Source organism: Dysidea avara, chromosome 8 (assembly GCF_963678975.1).
Source record: "Dysidea avara chromosome 8, odDysAvar1.4, whole genome shotgun sequence".
NCBI classification, from domain to species: Eukaryota; Metazoa; Porifera; class Demospongiae; order Dictyoceratida; family Dysideidae; genus Dysidea; species Dysidea avara.
Window position 1 is genome coordinate 14002985 of NC_089279.1, and position 25367 is coordinate 14028351.

The 25367-nt window shown below is 37.1% G+C and overlaps 1 protein-coding gene across 1 annotated transcript in view; it reads right to left on the reverse strand.

Annotated features, from left to right (window-relative positions):
- Window positions 1-25367, reverse strand: part of LOC136262912 (uncharacterized) — a 102817-nt gene that overhangs the window by 50808 nt on the left and 26642 nt on the right. The window contains exons 14-26 of the mRNA XM_066057327.1: window positions 24788-25040; window positions 20240-20296; window positions 19368-19957; window positions 17836-18271; window positions 16564-17394; window positions 11516-11902; window positions 11307-11423; window positions 11018-11236; window positions 8287-8463; window positions 8074-8240; window positions 7693-7747; window positions 1593-1715; window positions 541-646 (exon numbers count right to left, since the gene is read on the reverse strand). Coding sequence (XP_065913399.1) covers window positions 541-646; window positions 1593-1715; window positions 7693-7747; window positions 8074-8240; window positions 8287-8463; window positions 11018-11236; window positions 11307-11423; window positions 11516-11902; window positions 16564-17394; window positions 17836-18271; window positions 19368-19957; window positions 20240-20296; window positions 24788-25040 — 3518 coding nt within the window. The remainder of the gene's footprint in view (window positions 1-540; window positions 647-1592; window positions 1716-7692; window positions 7748-8073; window positions 8241-8286; window positions 8464-11017; window positions 11237-11306; window positions 11424-11515; window positions 11903-16563; window positions 17395-17835; window positions 18272-19367; window positions 19958-20239; window positions 20297-24787; window positions 25041-25367) is intronic.

A 25367-nucleotide genomic window follows, 5' to 3' on the forward strand; every position in this document is an offset into this window, starting at 1 on the left:
AGTAATTTTAGCTTAGCACTGCAATTCTGCAGGTTCAGGAGTACCTGCATGCTTCCCATCATTCTGGTGTATTTTCAAGATGGAATTAAAAATCATATCACCATGTATGCTGCAGGGTATGAATGGCGCTGATGTTTAATGCTTGGTTGTTATAATGTGATTCCTGCACGTACAGCAGGTACCAATGCTAGTACTAGTATAATGTAGGGTTCCAGTGATAAAAAGTAGTGAAATAAGAGATGAATGATGGTAGCTACAGTACCACAACATAGCTATATGGCTACTTTGGCATTGAACATATGGTTGTACCTAACATGCTAATGTAGGGATATTCCCACATATGTACGTAGCTTGTTACAATAGCATGCATCATTCATATTTCTTGTTCCACTACTGTCTATCCTACTTCATTTTTAAATTAATGTAAAATTATTGACAGTGCATATGGTCTATTATAACCTGCATGGGTAGCACATTGATTGTACCCAAAGGAGGTACATGTAACAATATGTGACCACAGTTGTATAAGTAACTTATTACCGGCACATCCATACACCAACTCCAGATGAAAGTCAGAATTTCCTTTGTTAACGTATTTATCAAAGGTTTTCTTAGCTTTATCCCAAGAAAGGTTTGGACCATTATCCTATAAAACATACATACTTATATACAAGCAATACATCCATGAGGTATCTGATTTGTAAACCAACTCTTGAGGGCTGCAGTCCCAAGGTTGGATTTTTCACAAATAAGATACAAACCAAATTAGTGTGTTATCAACTGTTTTGTGCTATGGGACATGTATGGATTATAGGCAAATCATTTGTAACATGGAAGGAGAAAGAAAGCTAAGGTTAACTGTATTTAAGGAATGACGTTACAGTCTTGGTAGTTAGCTAATACACTGACCATTAGTAGTTCCAGGAATTTCGGTGATTCGGTCCGAAACCTTTTGTTGTACATATGCACACTCATGCAGGTCTGGGACAAATGTCCAAAGGAAACATTTTAGAGTTTAAGCATTCCGAGATAGGAGTTTAAACTATTTCATTACAGATAAATCAAATACGTAGCTACTTGAGAAAAAAATAAGTGACTTGGTGGTTAACTGCTCTATTAGAGTATTTTGTACCTTTGTAAAATATATTTTAGTACTTAAGAATACTTGACCAGTTTCCAGACTTACAACTCTCCTGGAGCCATCCCTTCGGTAGCTAGTTTTGCATGAGTGAGCACATAGTGTACAAATTCAAATTCAACTCAGTCAATGTACTGCTTCCTGTTGTTTTTTTTTGCAAAGTGTAAGTGTTCATTGCTGATTAATATGACTTCCTGTGGAGGCATGGTACATAGTTTCTTTGATACCTTTGAACTAAAGTTAGTGGCAAGACAATGTAACCTTAAGAAGCTAGGTGCTTAGCTGTATTACAACCTGGCCAATTTGCAGCAGCACTTGATCCACTCATGCACCACATTACAAGCAAATGGATGTGAAATATATGACACACACGCACGCACGCACGCACGCACGCACGCACGCACGCACGCACGCACGCACACACACACACACACATGCATGTACACAGACATACCTTATATTCCTTCACTATTACCCAAGGCATTTCATGTAAAACTGAACTTGCTGTCTCAATGTAATTCAGTCGTGTGCAGGATTCCAGTATTTGTGCTTCTTGTGAATGATGATGTAAAATAAGCTAAAACCAAAAATTATACTCTATATAATTATTGAAATATACAAATATCATGGTTTTGTGGACATTAATAAAATGTACTTCACACATATCTATGTATCATACAGTACAGTAGTACTAACCATGAAGGTTTACACAAAAATGTCAACCAAAAATCAGCCTTATTTTTCCTTCACAACAGCTTGGCACTATTGGTTAGGCATAATCAAGAATGTGCCTTCAGAGTAACCCTAAATGGTTTCTAAAAGATTTAATCGACAATTTAAAATTTTTCATTCAACAGAATTTTCTACTGACTAATTGTCATGACTATGTAACTGATGAGAGCATAGTTTGTCTATAGTTAACATTATACACTTGATTTCTTTACTGTTCAACGCTGCTTAGGACTGAGACATGCTTTAGCACCAGCCACATCAGCTATAATGCAGGCATCATGGACTTACCTTTGTTCTCTTTTGTGTCCTACATTTTCTCCACTATTGCATAGACTTTGATTCATGGGTAGCATGTAACTGGCTTTGGGCAGGGTACTGTATACGTCCAGTCTCCTTTGATATGGAATGCTCACCAGTCATAACCATGTTGCCAAAAATTAGCAATTTTAAATTTGAGTAGGGAATATAGAAATAAAGAAGTAATGACATTTACCTATACATGCAGCTACACCAGTAGACATTATGTCGCTACTTCAATCATGGCTATAATATCACTGACTAAAGTAGGGATTAATTGTCCAGTAGTATGCCTTTCTTGTTTTACTGCTTTTCATTTTAATGATCTCTACTTGAAGTTAACTTGTAGGAAACGTAACTGCTGTCAGTGCTGTGACATTGTTATTAAATAGCCACAGTTACAAAAGTGACCATTTGGCTTACGTTAAAAGTTTCTTCAGTCAAGTCTTTAGAAAAAAAATTATAGTCCTTTTTTACAAATGAGTTTCAAACAGTATATAATTGGATTACCATTTATTATCACAATCAAGACACACGGTAGGGTGTCGTGCGGCCCAAGAAGCCGGCGTGCCACCCGTGAGTATATTAACAGGAAGAAAAAAATGCAATTTTCACACCTATGTAGCTCTGTGATCCCTTATCCGATTGGAACCAAATTTGCTAGAGAGGTGCCGGCCAGCTAAGGGAATCTACACACCATATTTGAAGAAAATTGCTCCAGCCATTTCCGAGATACGAGCGAACAAAATTTCGTTTTAATTTCTTCGTTTTTTTCTTCTTCTACTTCATTTCGCACACTTCGCAAAATTCGCCATAAAACATGAATGCGTGCTCGGATTGGGCTGAAATTTGGCACACTTAAAGGGCTCATTAAGGCGGATCTCCGTACCAACTTTGGTAGGAATCCGTTGAACATTCACAGAGTTATGACCGATTATTTGTGTAAAATTAGGTTGAAGGTCTGTCACACCTACAGGGTAAACCCATTGGAGGAATCAGTTGAAAATTGATATGTAGATGGAGCAACCATCGTAGGAGTGCCTTTTTGTGGTTTGAAAGGAATCGGGATAAAGACCATGGAGATATGACACAAAACCAGACCTGTGTCAAAATTACGCGATCGATTTTTATAAATAATAAAACTATTAGTTTTCGTGTCTACCAGGCAAACCGCTTAGAGCAACGAGCTGAAAATCAGTATGTAGCTGGAATAATCATCATAGAAAGTCCTTGCAGTAGTACAGAAGAATCGGATTACAAACCACTGAGTTATGAATCAAAAGACAACTACGTGTAACAAATGCGAGATCGAGATACTCTAATAGAACAGTCACCCTAATAAAGCATTCAGCTGCATTTATAATTTGCTCAATTATATTACAATGCAAGTTATTCTGAGGGAATTCAGCTACAAACAAGTCACCCTGTAGAGAGATCAGCTAGAAACAAGTCACCCTGTAGAGAGTTCAGCTAGAAGAAGTTACATTCTAGATAGTTCAGCTACAAAGAAACTACCATGTAGAGAGTTCAGCTGCAAACAAATCGCCCTGTAGAAAATTCAGCTACAAACAAACCACCCTGTAGAGAGTTCAGCTACAAACAAGTCATCCGGTAGAGAGATCAGTTAGAAGGATAACCTTGTAGAGAGGTCAGCTACAAAGAAATCATCCTGCTTCATCTTTTCTTCTTCCTGTGGTACAGAAAAAATGATAGATTTAAAAAAGCCCTAAAGCCGGCTATAGGCTGGCTTTGGGGTATACAAATACAAAAAGAAGTGAAATCTAATCAAAAACAGCCAAGCTGTAAAAAAAGAGTGTGGCCCTCAGAAAGGCTATGGTGAAAAAAGAAATCCAAGATGGCGGCCAAGAAATGGCTGTGATGGTAGGTTAATGGTAAAAATTTTAATAATGACAATTCAGGTGAATTTTGTGCCAAGACCAAGCGTCACCAAAATTTAATTCACCTGAATTATCGTTATTAAAATATTTACATAAAACACAAATGCGTATTCGGATAGGGCTGAAATTTGGCACACTTGAAGGGCTCATTAAGGCGGATTTCAGTACCAACTTTGGTAGGAATCCGATGAACATACACGGAGTTATGACCGATTATGTGCGTAAAATAAGGTCGAAGGTCTGTCACGTCTACAGGGTAAACCCCTTGGAGGAATGAGTTGAAAATTGATATGTAGATGGAGTAACCATCGTAGGAGTGCCTTTTTGTGGTTGAAAGGAATTGAGATAAAGACCCTGGAAATATGACACAAAACGCAACCTATGTCAAAATTTCGTGATCGATTTTTATGAATAAAAAACTATTAGTTTTCACATCTACCAGGCAAACCGCTTAGAGCAACGAGCTGAAAATCAGTATGTAGCTGGAATAATCATCATAGAAAGTACTTGCAGTAGTACAGAAGAATCGGAATACAAACCACTGAGTTATGATTAGAAAGGCAACTACGTGTAGCAAATACGAGATCGAGATACTCTAATAGAACAGTCACCCTAATAGAGCATTCAGCTACGTTTATAACTTACTCCATTATAGAATTATATTACATTGCAAGATATTCTGTACAGAATTCAGCTACAAACAGTTAATCTGATAGACAATTCAGCTACATGTAAGTCACCCTGTAGAGAGTTCATCTAGAAACAAATCACCCTGTATCAGCTAGAAGAAGTCACCTTGTAGAGAGTTCAGCTACAAAGAAACCATCATGTAGAGAGTTCAGCTGCAAACAAATCACCCTGTAGAGAACTCAGCTACAAACAAACATGTCCTGTAAAAAGATCAGCTAGAAGAAGTTACCTTGTAGAGAGTTCAGCTACAAAGAAACAACCATGTAGAGAGTTCACCTGCAAACAAATCACCCAGTAGAAAGTTCAGCTATGAACAGATCACCCTGTTGAGAGTTCAGTTAGAAACAAGTCATCCTGTAGAGAGATAATCTAGAAGTATCACCTTGTAGAGAGTTCAGCTACAAACAAGTCATCCAGTAGAGAGATCAGCTAGAAGAAGTTACCCTTGTAGAGAGTTCAGCTACAAAGAATCCACCATGTAGAGAGTTCAGCTGCAAACAAATCACCTGTAGAGAGTTCAGCTAGAAACAAGTCACCCTGTAGAGAGATCAGCTAGAAACAAGTCACCCTGTAGAGAGTTCAGCTAGAAGAAGTCACACTGTAGAGAGTTCAGCTACAATGAAACTCCCATGTAGAGAGTTCAGCTGCAAACAAATCACCCTGTAGAGAACTCAGCTACAAACAAATATGCCCTGTAAAAAGATCAGCCAGAAGAAGTTACCTTGTAGAGAGTTCAGCTACAAAGAAACCACCATGTAGAGAGTTCAGCTGCAAACAAATCACCTGTAGAGAGTTCAGCTAGAAACAAGTCACCCTGTAGAGAGAACAGCTAGAAGAAGTCACATTGTAGAGAGTTCAGCTACAAAGAAACTACCATGTAGAGAGTTCAGCTGCAAACAAATCACCCTGTAGAAAGTTCAGCTATGAACAGATCACCCTGTAGAGAGATCAGCTAAAAACAAGTCACCCTGTAGAGAGTTCAGCTAGAAGAAGTTACCTTGTAGAGAGTTCAGCCACAAAGAAACCACCATGTAGAGAGTTCAGCTGCAAACAAATCACCCAGTAGAAAGTTCAGCTATGAACAGATCACCCTGTTGAGAGTTCAGTTAGAAACAAGTCATCCTGTAGAGAGATAATCTAGAAGTATCACCTTGTAGAGAGTTCAGCTACAAAGAAACCATTCTGTAAAGAGCTCAGCAGCAAAAAAAATCACCTGTACAGAATTCAGCTACAAATAAATCACCCTGTAAGGGTTCAGCTAGAAACAAGTCACCCTGTAGAGAGATCAGCTAGAAACAAGTCACCCTGTAGAGAGTTCAGCTAGAAGAAGTCACATTGTAGAGAGTTCAGCTACAAAGAAACTACCATGTAGAGAGTTCAGCTGCAAACAAACACCCTATAGAGAACTCAGCTACAAACAAATCTCCCTGTAGAAAGATCAGCTTACCTTGTAGGGATTTCAGCTACAAACAAATCACCCTGTAGAGAGTTCAGCAACAAAGAAATCATCATGTAGAGAGTTCAGCTGCAAGCAAATCATCCTGTAGAGAGTTCAGCTATGAAAAGATCACCCTATAGAGAGTTCAGCTAGAAGAAGTCACCTTTTAGAGAGTTCAGCTACAAAGCAACCACCATGTAGAGAGTTCAGCTGCAAACAAATCACCCTGTAGAGAATTCAGCTACATACAAACAAATCGCCCTGTAGAGAGACCAACTAGAAACAAGTCACCCTGTAGACAGATCAGCTAGAAGAAGTTACCTTGTAGAGAGTTCAGCTGCAAACAAATCACCCTGTAGAGAATTCAACTACAAACAGATAACCCTGCAGAGAGTTCAGCTAGAGTCAAGTCACCCTGTAGAGAGAATCCTGTAAAGAGTTCATCTACGTACAAGCAGATCACCCTGTAGAGAGTTCAGCTACATTTCAAGTCACCCAGTAGAGGAATCAGCTGTAAATTACCCTGTGGGGATTAATTGACATGTAATAAATATATGCAAGAGTTCATAATATAAAAAAAGAGGAGATTGTCCTACTTCAGTATAGCCTGTATAAACGTGTATCTCAAAGTAACACAGTAAAACTTTGATTACTTTAGGATATCATGTCAACACATAAAGTGTTAAGGAGTGTTGACACTGTCATCAGTAGACTGCTTATTGAAGCCATAACTACAACAGTCATTGAAACTTAATGCTGAGTACATGCCTGACCAACTAGCACATTGAAAGTGACTATAGGTATTACATCATAACTTTGAGATTCACGTTTGTACAGGCTATACTGCAGTAGGACACTCTCCTCTCTTTTTATAATTATTATGAACTCTTGATATATGCATTATATATATATAATTTGTACATTTACTGATAAAATCAGAATGAGTTAAAGTATTTATAAAATCTGCTTCATCTTTTTTTGTTTCCTGTGGTAAAGAAAAATATATAGGTTTAAAAGCCCCAAAGCTGGCCATAGGCCGGCTTTGGGGTATACAAATACAAAAAGAAGTGAAATCTAATCAAAAACAGCCAAGCTGTAAAAAAAGGAGTGCGGCCCTTGAAAAGGCTATGGTGAAAAAAGATGTGAAATCCAAGGTGGCGGCCAAGAAATGGCTGTGATGGTAGGTTAATGGTTAAAATTTTAATAATGACAATTCAGGTGAATTTTGTGCCAATTGACCAAGCGGCACCAAATTCACCTGAATTGTCGTTATTAAAATTTTTACCATTAACCTACCATCACAGCCATTTCATTTCTTGGCCGCCACCTTGGATTTCACATCTTTTTTTCACCATAGCCTTTTCAAGGGCCGCACTCCTTTTTTACAGCTAGGCTGTTTTTGATTAGATATTAAGTATCTTGATATTTTACATGTGCAAGCTTAATATTTACATACCATGTATTAGTTATGTAAAAAGTCTTGAGTACCTAGTACATACCTCTTGTAGCTTGTATGGAAGCTGATTAACTTCCAATATGGTGAAAGTCCGGTGGCTTGTATAGAAACGAAATAAAGCAAATAAATAACACAGAGAGTGACTAAAAGTATGACATACACATTCACTAACATACGCATAAACGTACCTGTAGCATTTTTACTGAGTGGTTACATACATACAGTTGTATAAGTGTACTCATACAAATTACATAGATATGTGTATGTAAATTAAATCAATAAAAAAATGTGACCTAGGAATAAGTTATGAACACAAATATTGTAGGTCCTAAAGATGGAAAACTAAATGATGGATGTGTGATCATGTGCCCAAAGTCTCTTAATAGTACATCACCACTAATGTATGCGCACTTAGATCTATTACCTAAAGGTAGATGCTCTGTGCAGAAATAGTCTCAAATCTTCCTCAGTAGAGTCTTCACTACAATGGAACACTTCATAGGATTCTGGTACTCCATTGTATATTTCAATCAGTAGACGAAGTAATTGTCCATTATCATAATTAGGAGCAAAGTGGACTATTTCTTGAAACTGTTAAATGCAATAATATCTGATTTGATGCACACTATTTACTTACAGACAACAGTGATTTTCCTTTGAAAGAAGCTATTGCTTGGGATCTACTGTATAGAAAGTGCTCATTTATAGAAAAATCTCTACAAAGTCGCTCAAGATACTTTCCCACATGTGCAACTGGCATTTCATTTGAAAATGACATCAGATTGTCAGAGTCAGGATCAGTTTCTCTACATCTCTGTAACAGTATAATGATTAAGTAAACATGCTCCACTCGACAGATTTCAGCATGTGATATAATCTAACAATATTGGTTTCTTGCCATGGAAATAGAATAGTATAATTTCACCCTTAAATAGTCCACCCAACAAGGATGTGTCCAAATTTAGTAGTGGTGGCTATAAGAAACAGGGATAAGCATAGAAGATTAGTGTGGGGCATGAATTTGTAGTGGCTATATTATTTGAGTGGAGGCTGATCCTAACCTCTGCTGACCACTGTGGGCACATCCCTGATCCAATCGTTCTAGTACTAAGACAGATGTTACTCTAATAGGGCATATACAGTAATGGAAACTCTAACAAATGCCATTTTGACTTGCAAGACTTTGCATGTATCTATAACATTGAGAATATAAGTCTTTAAGCAACTAGCATATTAAAAATTATGAATTTAAAAATGAAGTAGGGTTTCAAGCTATAAAAAGTAGTGAAACAAGAGATGAACAATGGTAGCTATTACAGCATAGCTCAGTGGGAAATCCCTACTTTGGCATGGTATAACAATTATTTTGTGTTCATTTCCAAAGTAGGGATTTCCCACTGAGCTATGCTGTAATAGCTACCATTGTTCTTCTCTTGTTTCACTACTTTTTATAGCTTGAAACCCTACTTCATTTTTAAATTCATAATTTTTAATATACTAGTTTGTTTAGTTTTTTCTTGTTAAAGCATACAGCTAGCTATAAACATGTGACTGTTTTATTAGGGTGACTGCTGTATTAGAGTATCTCTAGTCAGCCTGCAAAGTTGTGCTTGCCCTAAAAAGGGGTGTGATCATTGTGGTTTCGATCGATTATTAGACTAGAGTATCTTGAATCAGCCAACTTGAGGGTGTGTGGTCACAAATACAGCTAGTGTAAAAGGGGAATGGTCTCGATCGATAGATCGATAATACGTAGAATAAAGAATGGGTGTGACCTTGTTACCGCTGTACAGTCGGAGGCCGTACAGTAGCATAGTCTAAGTGCCTTAAATAGTTTTGTGGCGTCTATTATGGTGCTTAAAGAAAGTGTTGATATGGAAAATTAACGCCTTGGTATGAAGACAAGCAGCCTGATTGAAGATAAAAGAAAAGATAAGGCACACAGGGCGTACACTCGTTGGAACCCCAAAAGGCACATCCCACCGGTGAGTTAGTTGTTGTGGCGTAAAATGGTGACCGTGCGCTGCTTCGTTTGGGCTCTAGGCTTGTAACTGTGGTCAGTGAGTGAGTGAGTGAGTGAGTGAGTGAGTGAGTGAGTGAGTGAGTGAGTGAGTGAGTGAGTGAGTGAGTGAGTGAGTGAGTGAGTGAGTGAGTGAGTGAGTGAGTGAGTGAGTGAGTGAGTGAGTGAGTGAGTGAGTCGAAATTTCAAGTTTAGACGATTTTTAAAAAATTCTATATCCGGCCGCCAGTAAGTGTTTTCTTGTTTTTAACGCTACATTTGATGTTAGATGGACTAATATTATTCCGTAAAGGTGATTTTCGTGCGTAAGAAGTTTCTAAGCTGGTTTTTAAGAGTGGTATTTTTGGCAGCGCACATCACTTTTGATGCAAACCCTATTTAAACAATACTACCGTACTGTTTGATTAAGATTGCTCCCGATTTCTTGCTGAAAAGGACACAAAGCCTTATATAAGGGGACAAGTTTAATCTTGAGACAAAGCAAAAAAATGTTCTTTAACACACTGGTCACATTATTAAATTGCTGTGCTCCTCATTAACATCTAGTTTCAATGATGCATCTGTACATGCTTGAATTTGGTGATCATCACACACATTTGAGTGCAATTGTACTCATAACAACCAAAATTGCACTTGGAGAAGCACGAAAATGTGTGTGATTGCTTACTAACCACATGGTGACTACTCTTCGTGCTTTGTATCCATCCAGTTCTATGTGACCATTACCTCTAACTGGTAATTACATTATTCTATTTCACCTAAAAGGCTTCTTATTCTTTATTGGTTACTTATATCACTAGTTGTGCTAAAATTGTTTCACATGCCAGTAATTCTGATCAACAACTTCATAAATATCGGCACTTGTTGTAGCACTTAAAAGGCTTCTATTTAATTGGCTATTCACATATCATTTTCTTTTTGCGTGTACTTAAATGGAATGGCTTCTGCGATTCTGTTATTTCACTGGTTGTTTAAAATCCCTATGTGGTAAACATAAAAACAAGTATGAAAACATTCGTGTACTGCAACTAGCAATGCCTTACTATGAGGAACTGAATGCATTTAGAATACTGTAACTCAAAACTGGATAAACTTGTACCGATGGTCATTGTGAGTGATACAATGCATGTGATATATAGAGTAACCTTTCCTTTTGTACAACCTTCAGTCTTGATGGTACGAAACATACTGAGGGTAACATGCTATTATACCTATGTACGCACATACATGTAGCTAATACCAGCTACACATTGCATATACAAAAGTGGACTACACATACAAATAACGCTGATCATCAACAAACTCTAGAAATTTGATCTATACATCAAATACGTACTAACAAGATTACCTCCACTGCTTTCTTCAGCTTTTCAATACTAGAAGGACTATTTTCAAACAAAAAACCAATTTCCTGGACCATTTCCACACTATCAAAAGTCCATGATTTTAAAATATCATAAAGGGAAAGGACCTTTGATACACTAAAAAATAACAGCTTATCATAAGATCGATGTAAAGCTTTGATTTTTGTTCTCCAATCCTTTAATATATCTTCTGCATTATTGACCTATGTAATGAAACATTGTGCGATATTATATATGAACGTAACACACACACACACACACACACACACAAACCATTTTTTCTGCTCTCTCAAGTTCTGAAGAACAAGGAATATTCTGTTGTGTTTGAAGATAAAATGGATGCCCCAAGTCTCTTAGCTTCAGCAGTATGTGATAAAACTTTTGTGCAGTCTAGAAATGAAAATTCAAAATTAGGAGTATGCAGGTATATAGTCAGCTATAAGCAATCATAAATACACCTATGTATACAGCGTAGTGCATACCTGGTTCAGCTGCTGAAATCGTTTCACTCTCTGTTCTACTGCACTTTGTGCTTCTAAAAATCCAAGCTTTCTGACAAAATCCTCAATCTGTTCATTATCCCAAGTTTCTTGTATACATGAATGCTGCCTTTCTAAAATAACAGGTGACATTGGTACGGAGCCATCCACCTCTTGTGGGCCGCTATCGTTCAACACAGATTGGCGAAACTTTCTGTGATAGAGTTCCTTCATAGGCTGATAATGAAGAAGTACTTCAGAAGTACAACCCGCAGTTGCTTCATCCGTTTGTGAATGTCCAGCAATTCTTTTACGACAAATAACCAATTCAAATTTTCCCGTGTTCATAATGCAGTCTAATTCTTTAGCAACATTCTCTAAAGTATCTCCCTATTAAAAATGAATGTTTGTATGCAGTGCACATATACTGCACTAGTACAATAAATGTCAAATACAGCTTAAACGCACATATAACTTTCCAATTATTTGGTTATCAATTATCCCCAATCACCACCTGGAGCTGATAAATGCACCCAGCAGACAATTATGAGCTCCTGTCATCAATTATTAGGATATTCATTAAGTATGCTGTACTAGAGCACTTTAAATAAATGATTGAGAGAAGACAGAGCCTTCTGAAATACACGCTGTATAATCTAAACGCAAGCTGATTGCTTTATTAAGATACATTTCTATCATAACGATTTTTCACATTTTCCGCCAGGATGATTTCTTACAAGTATCAATTATTATGCTACCAATTTTCCTGACATAATATGTTCATTCCTACTAGTTAGTTTACTGAAATGAAATAACACACCAAGGAACAGTGAGTGGAAACTTATCAAGCTTCATGCTTACAAGGATTTCATTACAAACTAAAATGAATGTTTTGATTTTTCTTTATTTTATTTATTTACTGTATTAAGGCTTTAAGGTCGGTGTCCTATAACCTGTTAAAAGATATTATATTAGGTAGGTTTAACCCTTAAACATGCAAAGAACTTTTGGGGAATGTATGTTTACACAATATGGGCACACATGGTGACATTAGGTGGAGTAACTTAATTCTTATAGCCCAAAACAACACACTGTTCAAAAGTCTGTTCACTGGACTACTTGGAGAAAGTTAAATGAACACTGTAACCACAGCGGGTTACTTGTTATGAAGCAATGAACAACAGAGAGTCGCATCTGCCACATTTTTAATTTCGATTGTGGGTTTACTCATATGAGTTGTATATGGCCTGATAGAAAATTTTATGGCAAAATGAACGGAACTTGTTGCAAGCTGATAGTAGCAACCACTACCGAGTTATGGATCATTTTATAAAGGTATGTAAAGTGTTTGCATGTTTCCTTGCCAAAAAGTTATTTATATGGCTAGTTTTGGCCTCACTGTTTAGTGTTACGGAAAAACTCTTGGTATCATTTTAATCCTTGTTACATCACACGTAGAATGGCATAAATTGTGTAGCCATAAGACGGATGCTTTGAAAGTCACAACCCTTTGTGCAAGGCACACTTATTTGGGCCAGTTTTCTGGCCTATGTGGGTTTAAGGGTTAAAAAGGTGCAGAAGGAGAGAAAATTCATGACTGGATCTGGGCATCCTCAAACCTGCAGCAATCCAATTCATGCTTGAACACTTACAGGGATCTACTGAGTAGTCAGGATGAAATGCCAATATGTTGTAAGTATGATGTCATTTACAGTGCAATTACTTTTCAAGATCATTGCATACATGTAATGAGTGGAACAGAGTTGATGAAACGAGAGTAGACACATAAGCCATGAATTCTTTAAAAGAAGCCAGCAAGTACTGTTATTAGTAGGGCTGAGCGATACTGCCATTTTAGTATCACGATCGATACTAAAGCCACTATTCATGATACTGAATAGTTCACGATACTTACAAATAAGTCAATCATAGCTGGTGCTACATAGTATATTGCTCAGTATTCCTTTAAAGGTAGCATCAAACTAGGCACTATCATCCTTGTTTACAGTAACAGTTATTGTAACACATGCTTTGAGGTTATGGTGTAGTGTTCACACCTCTCTGCAGGGGTAACCAGGTTATGACTTACAAGGATTCTTGAGCCTAGTACAGCATCACAAATGGATTTTTAATGACAACAATGTTCAGGCATGATATCACAATAGTTAATAACAAAACATTGCGATATCGATACTTTCAAAATATCGTGATATATCGCTAAAACGGTAGTATTGCTCAGCCCTAGTTATTAGTACAGCAGAAAGGGCAGTAAGCCACGAAATAAGATTCAGTGAAGCCATGAATAGTACTGGCTACAATATGAACTGTACACACTTACTATATCAAAACACACGGTAGTGTGTTGTGCGGCCCAAGAAGCCAGCGCACAACACCTGTGAGTATATTGACAGGAAGAACGAAAACACACTTTTCGCATCTCTGTAGCTCTGTGCTGCCTTGATGAAACAAGACGATTTTTGATGTGGACACGCCGGCCAACTTCAGTACTCCCACATACCAAATTAGAGCGAAATCGCTTCAAACGTTCCCAAGATATGCGACTCCAAAAATTGGCTTAGTTTCTTCGTTTTTTTTCTCTTCTTATTTTTCTTCCTCTTTTGCACACTTACCAAAACTGCTATAAAACGCGAACGCCATATCTGATTGCCTTGAAATTTGGCACAGAGAAGGGGGGTATAAAGACACATCTCGGTATCAACTTTGGCTTGAATACGATAAACAGGCAAAGAGTTATCAGCGAGTATTCACGAAATATAACACCAATATATTGTCATGCCTACAGGGTAAACCGTGTATGGGAAGAAGCTGAAAATCGGTGGGTGAATAGGTTAACTAGTGAACCTCAAACCTTTTGTGGTTTGAAAGAAATTGAGCTGAAAACCAGGAAGATACAACGAAAAACAGTGTGTAACAATTATGGAATCGAGATTAGCTAATAAAAAACGTTTACTTGCCACGTCTACCAGATAAACCGCTAGGGGTAATGCTTTGAAAATCGTTGTACAGATGGAGTAATCATCTTAGAAAGGCTCTTCAATGGTGTAGAAGAATCAGACTTAAAGCAACAGAGTTATAACACAAAATCCAACTTAGTGTAGAAAGTGTGAGATCGAGATACTCTAATAGAGCAGTCATCCTAATAGAGCAGTCACTCTGAAGAGAATTTAAGAGATCAGCTAGAAACAAGTAACCTGTATAGAGATCAACTACAAACAAATCACCCTGTAGAGAGTTCAGCTACAAACAATTCACCTGTAGAGACATCAGCTAGAAGAAGTTACCTTGTAGGGAGTTCAACTACGGAAAGAGATGGTTCAGCTAGAAGAAATCACCTTGTAGGGTTCAGCTATAAAGAAACCACCATGTAGAGTTCAGCTACAAACAAATCTCCCTGTAAAGAGATCAGCTATAGAAGAAGTTACCTTGTAGAGAGTTCAGCTACAAAGAAACCATCATGTAGAGAGTTCAGCTGAAAACAAATCACCTGTAGAGAGTTCAGCTACAAACAAATCTCTCTGTAGGGAGATCAGCTAGAAGAAGTTTCCTTGTAGAGAGTCCACCTTCAAACAAATCACCCTGTAGAAAGATCAGCTAGAAGAAGTCACCTTGTAGAGAGTTCAGCTACAAAGAAACCATTCTGTAAAGAGCTCAGCTGCAAACAAATCACCTGTACAGAATTCAGCTACAAACAAATCACCCTGTAGAGAGATCAGCTAGAAGAAGTCACCTTGTAGAGAGTTCAGCTACAAAGAAACCATTCTGTAAAGAGCTCAGCTGCAAACAAATCACCTGTACAGAATTCAGCTACAAACAAATCACCCTGTAGAGAGATCAGCTAGAAGAAGTCACGTTGTAGAGTGTTCAGTTACAAAGAAACCACCATGGAGATTTCTGTAATAAATATATGTATTATATATATAATTTGTACATTTACTGATAAAATCAGAAATATTTAAAGTAATTAACATCTGCTTCATCTTTTCTTCTTCCTGTGGTAAAGAAAAAATAAATAGGTTAAAAAAGCCTCAAAGCTGGCCTATGTTGGGGGTATACAAATACAAAAAGTGAAATCTAATCCAAAACAGCCAAGCTGTAAAAAAAGAGTTTGGCCCTCGAAAAGGCTATGGTGAAAAAAGATGTGAAATCCAAGGTGGCGGCCAAGAAATGGCTGTGATGGTAGGTTAATGGTAAAAATTGTAATAACGACAATTCAGGTGAATTTTGTGCCAAGACCAAGCGGCATCAAAATTCACCTGAATTGCCGTTAATAAAATTTTTACCATTAACCTACCATCACAGCCATTTCTTGGCTGCCACCTTGGATTTCACATCTTTTTTCACCATAGCCTTTTTTAGGGCCGCACTCTTTTTTTACAGCTTGGCTGTTTTGGATTAGATAGCTGTTCCTTGTGAACAATGCTTGTGTGAAAAATGTCAGTACTAGATTGGAATCAGCCATTTTTCTCCTATAATGTAATGGTTTTGTATTGGTATTGAAAAAGTGGTATCGGTGCATCATTAGTTGAAACAATCAATTTTAGTGAGTGAGCGAGTGAGTGAGTGAGTGAGTGAGTGAGTGAGTGAGTGAGTGAGTGAGTGAGTGAGTGAGTGAGTGAGTGAGTGAGTGAGTGAGTGAGCGAATGAGCAAGCAAACGACCAAGTAAGCAAGCAAGGGAAGAGCAAGGGAACGACTGAGTGAGCGAGTGCATCAGTAGACTAGATTATAGCGAATTGATGCATCCTTAAAAAGTGTTTAGTTTGTAAAGTTGAGTTTTGGTGGCTCTTTTTTGGTGGCTCTTTTTTGGTGGCTCTTTTTTGGTGGCTCTTTTTTGGTGGGAAGATTACAACCCTTTGTGGTCCATACTATACAGTACTGTTGTACTGTATGATATCATCATTATTGTTTCACTACTTTTTATTACTTGGATCTGAATTGGTAATTTAAAATGCATTCCAGTAAATATAGCAATGCTTCGCTCATGCAGGACGTGCTGCAAACAAAGACAAAATACAGTTTACATTTACCATACCTCTGTCCTTGAGAACCACAACTGGATCATAGTGATATTAGAATTTACTGTCTCCAATTGACAAAAATCCTTTCTAGGGTCACGACCAAACCCAACACCATCCTTAAACAGATTAACAATTTTTCCCATCAGTTCTGCTAGAGTTTGTTCAGTATCTAGAAAAGGAGTGATGTAAGCAAAAGCTGGTGTAAGATGGTTCAACACTGTCTCATTGTAGTCTTCATGTTGCAACTGAGCTGTTATCAGTTGTACCTGGGACCGAAATGCAGATCTACCTGTATCAGTGGTGAACCCTTTTCCTTTGATAAACTGGTAAAACTCAGCACAATTTGCAACAGCGGGAAATATTTTTAGACACTTTTTAGCAAGAACAGAGTTTTCACTACTAGCAGCAGTACTATCAGTTTTGGAACCTTCAAAATTCAAAATTTTCCAAATACTCTTCATGTGATTACTTGCAATTTGTCCAGTAATTTTAGCTCTGTCTTCTGCATTTTTACAACTATTAGCAATTACTTTTAACTCTTCTATCTTGGGATCATCCAGACATTTTTGCATGTGATATTGGGCACACACATCTGGTATAATTGATATCTGCTGTGAATACTGAAACAATTCTAGCATGTTCTTGATGCCTTGTTTTCCTTCCTCGTTAGCAGAAGAAGCTTCTTTAAACCCTGGAAATCCACACATTATCTTAAATTCACTTTCAGCATCAAATTTTTGCAAGGATTCTTCCATGGTTCCTTCAGCAAAAATTTCTTTATATTTAGCAGTGCCCCTGATTAAGCTCAAAATGAACTCCTTGGTGCCATCTAAAGCTGACGAAAACTACAAAAAAACACAATAATCATTAAATGCAGTGATAAATTATCTAATAATAAAGAGTTTACTGAACTCCTCATGAAAAAAATATAAGGTAGACACCACCTAATCTACACAGTAAGATCTATATCATCTGATACCTCACTTGATTTTCTGGAAAATATAAGCGACTGTTATATTAGAGTATTTTGTTAAAGGTGTACGTACATTCTATTAGAGTTAGAATGCAGTATTACATGTATCTGTATGTTCTATTAAAATAGCATAACAGCAGTGATCATCCAGTGAGTCCTTAAATTGACTCAAAAACAATATTCATAGCATATATTCTGTTAACTGACATTACAACATTAGTTTCTTTTTAACATGGTGACAAATTTTTGCTGCTCACTTTTAGTAGTAGGTATGAAACTTATAATACAGATATACATATAGTTGGTAGTTTACCCGCTCTAGCTGATCATTAGGTTCTGGGGGTGAGTGTCGCTTTGTTCTTGATGGGAATGTTAATGCAATGTCAGATTCATCAACGACTGGGGTAGACAATTTATCTATCTGACTTTTAAGGTATTTACTAAACATTTCACAATTATGCAAATGAAAGTACACTAAAAACTCTAACTGCTTAAGAATGGGATGCAAAAAATTCTGTAAATCTAAGTCCAATTCCTTTAAGATTTTTAATGTTGTAGATTTGTGCAACATCACTATTATTTCAGGTTCCAAGTCAAGTTGACCATTGGGCTGGCTTAGTCCTTGTTGTATGTCACTGGGATCCACTGTAGAACGTCTTCCAGGAAGGATGACATGAGCATCAAGTTTAGCTTGTAGTGAGTGATCCAATCTTACACCATAAGAAAGTAACATATCAACTAGGGTACACCTGTTGCATGAAAAGGAAAGACAAGATAACCTTTAAACACCTGCATAAATAATGACTTGAGGCTGCATCCACTTTTAAATCTATGCTGTTTCTTATACATCATGCACATACACATACATAAACACAGACATGCATTACAAATGAAACACACACTACACGACATACGTACATACGTATGTATACATACCACTTTGACACCTCAGATCAAAAAAACCATAGGAATATATTTCACATACTGCTCTGACCACAGGGTTATATTATCACATCATCTTGTGGTTTATTTACTAATTAAATATTTTTCAACACACAGAATTACAACAGTTTATTACTTTACAGGTTGCACATTCTAAGTGTGTCGAAGGTCCACCAGGTAAGTGTTCTCTTGAAGACATAAACATTTGTGTGACTTTGCACTTAGCAATTGTAGTTAGCCACTGACTAATTGTTTTTGCAATGCTGGGAATTTTTATGTGACAAGATAATTCAGACATTTTAAGGGTCAGTAACCTACACTCTTAAGTACTTACCTTAGCACCTTACTTAGCCTACTTTAAGCGTCTGTATATATGGCTAGAAATGGTAACCAAAAAACCAGCAAAACCCACAATCGCTTAATTAGAAAACTATTGTGTACCAACTGTATAGCATATGAATAACGTTTCACAAGAGCCATAGTCAATGCTTTAATCCCATGATCAGTGTTTAGATAACTTTATGTAAGAGACTTTTTTACTGTATGCATTCATATGTACACATAGCAGATTGCACCATTGTACAGTAAACTATTTAATTATTGCTTTATTGTGCTCACTTACACTCCGCACATTCCAGACAGCACTATATAAGGAGACATACCATTGTACACAAGCAGAGTTCATTTTTGAGTTAATTCAAATCATGATCAGAGTTGTTACATTTGTATAATACTAATGAGGTGAACATAGTTTTATCTTTTCACCTACTAGGTGAACACACCTGAGTGACATATATAATACCTATACCATGGCCATTCGGTGATTCGCCTGATATAATATGCCTGCGGCCCTAGGACTTGGCCATGGTATAACACACACACATACGTACAAATAAACTTTACCAGCCAGTGTCTTTAATACTCTTTACCATCAACACACAAAGCTCAGAATAAAGTGAAGAATATGTTTCCTTGATCTTCGATATCTCATCAGTTTTATAAACCAGATTGCCAGCATTGACAGCTGCAGCAAATCTGCTGATATTTAATAAATTACCAGCATACACAAAAATGTCATCATAATTAAATTCATCACTCAAGAACTTGCTTTGCCAGTGGGTAATAATACTTTGCATCTTAACAACCCACTTGAAGTAGTCTTTCACGTCATTGTTGGAAAGTTGATTAATACCTTCTGGAACTACATGAAACACTTGGGCACCAATATTTTTAGCTATACAATATTCTTGAAATATTTTTGCAAGCTTCTCAACAGCATACGTATACATAGCTATCCTGTCCAGGTTGTCTGCGTCTGGTTGTATGTGGCTACAACATGAAGCTATAAAATGCCAGTAGAATTTGTCAACACCAGAGAGTTGGTGCAAAGAGTTAAGTGTTTTAATAACGTGATCTACACCATTTACAACAAGAAGTTTCAAATTATGACTTGAATTGAGTTTCTCTATCATCCTTGTGTCTGGAACTATTTCCTGATATATAAAAATACATAATATCTAACATGTGTAAGTAATAAAGGTTATACATATTGAGAAAATTTGCACTGCAGCAGAACCTATAATCTAGGGATAAAACTAACAGTGTAACCATAACTTGTGTCACCACCACCACCACAGTGACCATGCCATATAGATCCGTTGTTACAACAGTAAGTTACACCAAGAAGTGGGGTTGCAGGAAGTATACTTGACTCTTTTACACACACAAGGTATAAAGCATTTGTACAAAGTATTCGTGCTATCTCATTAACATACCTTTTGAATTGCAGTAAGAACTAAGCCTTGAAAATGACTGCTTGCCGTAACTGGTTTCTAGTAAATATAATTATATATATATTATATATGTATACACACACTAAGACGTATTACACTAAGAATTAGGAAGTGATTGAGCAGTCTCTTAGTTATACATACATACATACTGTACATGCTAAAATACATATACCATGTAGTGGCGATGCATACCAAGGAAAATTTAGCCGTCAAAATTTTTTTGTCATCGACTATCGACAAAAATTAAAATGATAAATTTTTACTACCACCAACTAAAAATGTTGGTTCAGGCATAGACAGCTAGTATATGGCATGATGTAGTTACAGTTAAATCCATCACACTTCAGCACAGTGGACATCCACTCGTGAGGAGTTTCATATCATAAGGTTGAGTAGTGGGCTTACGGGAAAGGCCTGCAAGGCGGTAGCTATCACTTTACACTGATCGAACCAGCAGAACCGTTATAGTGTTCTGGTAACTAGCAGGTGTGGATGTAGCAGTTATCTCTTTTCAGATGTACACAATCTTTGACATGTTGCTGTGACATTGTTTTGCTTCTCTAGCGTCTACACTATGTGTTTTTGTTTACACTGTGTATGTGTGTGTTTTTAAATTGCCATAATAATTTTTGTCCTTTACAAAACGACAAAAAGACATTTCATCAAAAATTTAATGATGAAAAATTTCAACGTTGAAATTTTCCCAATTTACAGTAGTAGTAATCTTAAGGTTAGCATTTCCAACCAAAAAGATCTACCAATAACAAATATCCTTCACATTAATGACCTAAGTAGGTAATCAAGCTCAAACGTACTTTCACAGTAACCCGAAATGTTTCCACTAAGTTTCTATGGAATATTTCTTCTGACTAAATGACTTACTAATGTCATCAGACAAGTAGCACTTGATCGATCAACAATGGTTAATACTATGGATGTGATTTCTTCAACATAGCTAAAACCATATAGATTAACAGAAAATTTATGAACCTAATCCGCATTAACATCAAAACATAAAAATGGCGGCGACAGTGTGGGGACTTTGTACATACGGGTATTGGGAGAGATGGCATTTTGCTATGATAACATCTATATACTGCAGCAAGGGGATAGATGAGGCATACGTACATACCTAAAAGCACAGTTTTGCATCCATTTAGGTCTGGTTTGCCTGGTGGGATTACCACATGTGCTAACTAGCTATAGCCTCTTATCCTCATTATCCGATGGCCCAATGTCACAAAAGCTGCACACAAAGCCTATTTTGGTTACTACAGATAAATGTGTGACAAAGTCCCCACATTAACATGACCATTTTGTCAACTATGACATCAATGTAGATAAGATCCATTAATTGAGATACTTACAGAAGGCTGAATGACCTCTGTAACAATACTTGGTCATGATGCAGTGAAGAACAGTGTCTGATTTTTTGTTACACTTTGTACTGTATAGTAGGGACCACAAAGGAGTAGGCATGGCCCATGAAAACAAACCAGCTTCACTTTCCCAGACGATGATGAAGAAGTATTGGTTAGGCAAAGCTAAGCCCAAACAAGCCTTGAGATCAACCTGAAAACTTTCAACAAGTTGCTACGGAATGAAAAAAAAATTATTTAATGGAATTTTCTAGTGACTGACTGATACCTTCAGACAAGCACAACTCGATAACGGCTAAGGCTACGGGCTTGATTTTTTCACTGTTCGCGATGTCGCTTCGGCCCAGGAGGTGCCTTTTGGCATACTGCAATACGTATAATGCATTCTTCGTGGACTTCCTTTGTGTCCCATTCATTTTTGCTGACATCGAAAAGTGTTGATTTGGCGGTAGCACGTGATGGCTTCCCTTCGTAATGGAAACCATCCGTATTTTACATAGTGACTACTTTGATTGCAGAGGTGCTTTTCGAACAGTTCTTGATTCGTACTACTGTGTAATGGGTTGAACATAGCTGACAACAAAGCATAATGGATACTTCATTTTTCAGACAATAATTAATGTAACTGGGGCTCACCCATTTCTTTCTTTTGATGCTGTATGCGTGGACTGCTGGGGTGCTTTTCAAACAGTTTTTGATTTGTAATGCTGTGTAACAGGTCTTAACAATGAAGCGTAATGGATACTTCACTTTTCAGATGATAATTGATAAAGCTAGGGCATGTGGCACCATTTCTTTCATGGCATACATGGGCTCGCCAGTCATAATAATATATTACAAAAAAAGTTAACAAACAAGTACACAAAACAATTTGGAATTTTCAACTAGAGTAGGGACCATAGCACATTGATAAAAAGTACTGAAACAAGCTGGAGTAGTGTATAATATTAAATCACAGTAAAACAATAAATAATAGTTATACGGGCACAATGTGGAGTCTATGAAATTTATAAACCCGAAGGCCCGGGCTGTAGTGCACGAGCAAAGTGAGGGCGCTACTAAGGGTCTGAGGGTTTATAAATTTCATAGACTCCACATTGTGCCCGTATAACTGCTTTAGACTCTATTTCACATTACACTCAGATTACTTACCTCATCCACGGCTGTTTCTGCTGTAGGCTCGGCTAAAGCGGCTGGTTTTCTTACGATAATACTAGCACCATGGCAACTATGCATCCTCACGTGACTAAATAATCGCACTAGTTAAATCACTGCACGTGAACAATGCATAGCTATTGGACAAACCCGATTTTGAGCATATGTCATATTGTGCTTGAAGGCATGGAGTATATTAGAAAACAAGGTGGAGTATATGAGATTTATTACCCACCCAAAACAGCCTAAATAGAGTCCAAGAAGTGTTATATCCCTACTGTGCATTTCCGTTATGGTATCTTGAGCACAGTAGGGATATAACACTTCCTATTGTTTTATTGTGATTTAATATCATGGACTACTCCAACTTGTTTCAGTACCTTTTATCAATGTGCTATGGTCCCTACTCTAGTTGAAAATTCCAATTTTTTCTGTGTACTTGTTAGGGATTATGAAGGTAATGGGCTTTTAAAAAACTGACCACCCTAAAACCAGCCTCACAATAACACCATCGCGCCAGGTTAGGTATGACCAAGCCCAAAAGTGCCTTCAGCAGTTATGACCTGAAACGATTCCAATAGGTTGTTACAATTTTTTAAATTATTCAGTGGAATTTTCTACTGACTGACTGAAACTGCCCAATTGCCTGACTGATGCTTTCAGACAAGTGCAACTTGATAATGGCTAATGCTATGGACTTGATTTTTCACTGTTTGACGTGGCTTCAGCCCAACAGGTGCCTTTTGACACACAGTACGTACAATGCAGGCTTCATGGTTGTGTACCATTCATTTTTACTGACAGTGCAAGGTTTTGATTTACATAGCACTGTATGATGGTTTCCCTATACGCTTGCGGTAAGAGTTCATAATATTTGTATGGGGGAGAGTGTCTAACTGCCAGTATGTCCTGTACAAACACACTGCTACAAGTTCACTTTTGATCATATGTACACCTCTAGCCTGATTCTACTGATGACAGAGAACTGCTAATAGGTGATGATTGGTATTTATAAGGTCAAGCCTTTCTTCTAAGAGAATCCTGAGGTGCTACTTGCAGCAGTGTCTTCGCTGAATGTACTCCAGTTAGACATTCTCCCCCCTTACAAATATTATGAACTCTTGCTTGCGGGGAATTGTTCAAGTTTTGATAAATTGCAGAGGTTCTTCTTGTAGAGTTCTTACTTTGTAATGCTGCGTAATAGGTTGAACATAGCTGAAAACGAAGCATAATGGCCTTTTCCCTATTTCAATAATTGATGGTTGGGGCATGCACTTAAGACAAAAACAATAAGTCTAGCACCATTACTTCTTCTAATGCAGTATGCATGGGTTCACCAGTCATAACACTGCAAAAAAAAGTAAACAAACAAAAATTAGGAATTTAAGTTCAATTAAAATAAAAGTAGTGAAACAAGGGAGGACGCCTACACCTGCAGATATACTAGTGGACACTTAATCCCTAATTCAGTCTTGGGTATGGGGAATAAATATCCACCACTAGTACATACGTATATCTTCAGATGCAGTGACCTCACTACAGTACTTTCTATTCAAAAAAACCTAACTTTACTTGTACTTTGTAATTAGAATCACATGAGTTGCATATGCCTTGATTTTGCCATTGAATGCCATTCAACTCAATAGCACAAGTGGCAAAAAGCTATGAAGGGTTTTCTAAAGATACATAAGTAACATTTTGTGTGTATGTTCGAACCATCTGTAAGTATGCCAAATTTCAGTGTGATTAGATAAGACAGTTGCATTTTGTAAAATGTGCAAAAAGAAGAAAAGATGACACTACAATTACACATTTCTTGGGAATAGTGGAGTGATTTTTACTGTGCAACCTACCCTACTTGAAAGGTAACTCTGTTGCAAGATACGCATGCATGTATGCATGCATTTTTTTCTGTTCATGAGGTGTGCCAGCTTTCTTTGCCACATGACCCATTACAGTGGTAGGAAGCGTATAAGCGGACAATGGTACCACTCACCATGATAGTTGTTATCTGCCCCATAAGGCTGTCACGTAGTGCATTTCTTTGCACAAAACTATGGATCATATCAATGAACAGTTGTTCAACATTGGGATCATCTTGTTTAGGAGACTCCACAACCAATAGATTAGGAATATCTAACTTCATAAGATCTATCACAAAGTTATTCTGCTTTCTACCACTTTTATATGCTTCTCCAACACGTTTTATCAAGCTGACTATGCATTTCTTGCAATTGGTATCTGAAAATCTACATGATAAAATAAGTACAAATTATGGTACTAACTTTACCCACACATACAGAAGTAAACCACCAAACAATATACAGGCATGTAACAACATATTTGAGGAAAATTTGAATTGTACATCATATGCATGTGCATGTCATTTACATATTATTTATTTATATTAGTGGCTCTAAAAAGCAGAGCTTATAATTTCACACATTACAATATATGAATATACTACGTAAATCTACGATTTGTCCAATGTACATGCAAAGATTTATTCAACTTTCGTTGTAAAATTAATACTAATTATGACATTGTTTGTGATCTATGTAAATAAAGATAGTTAA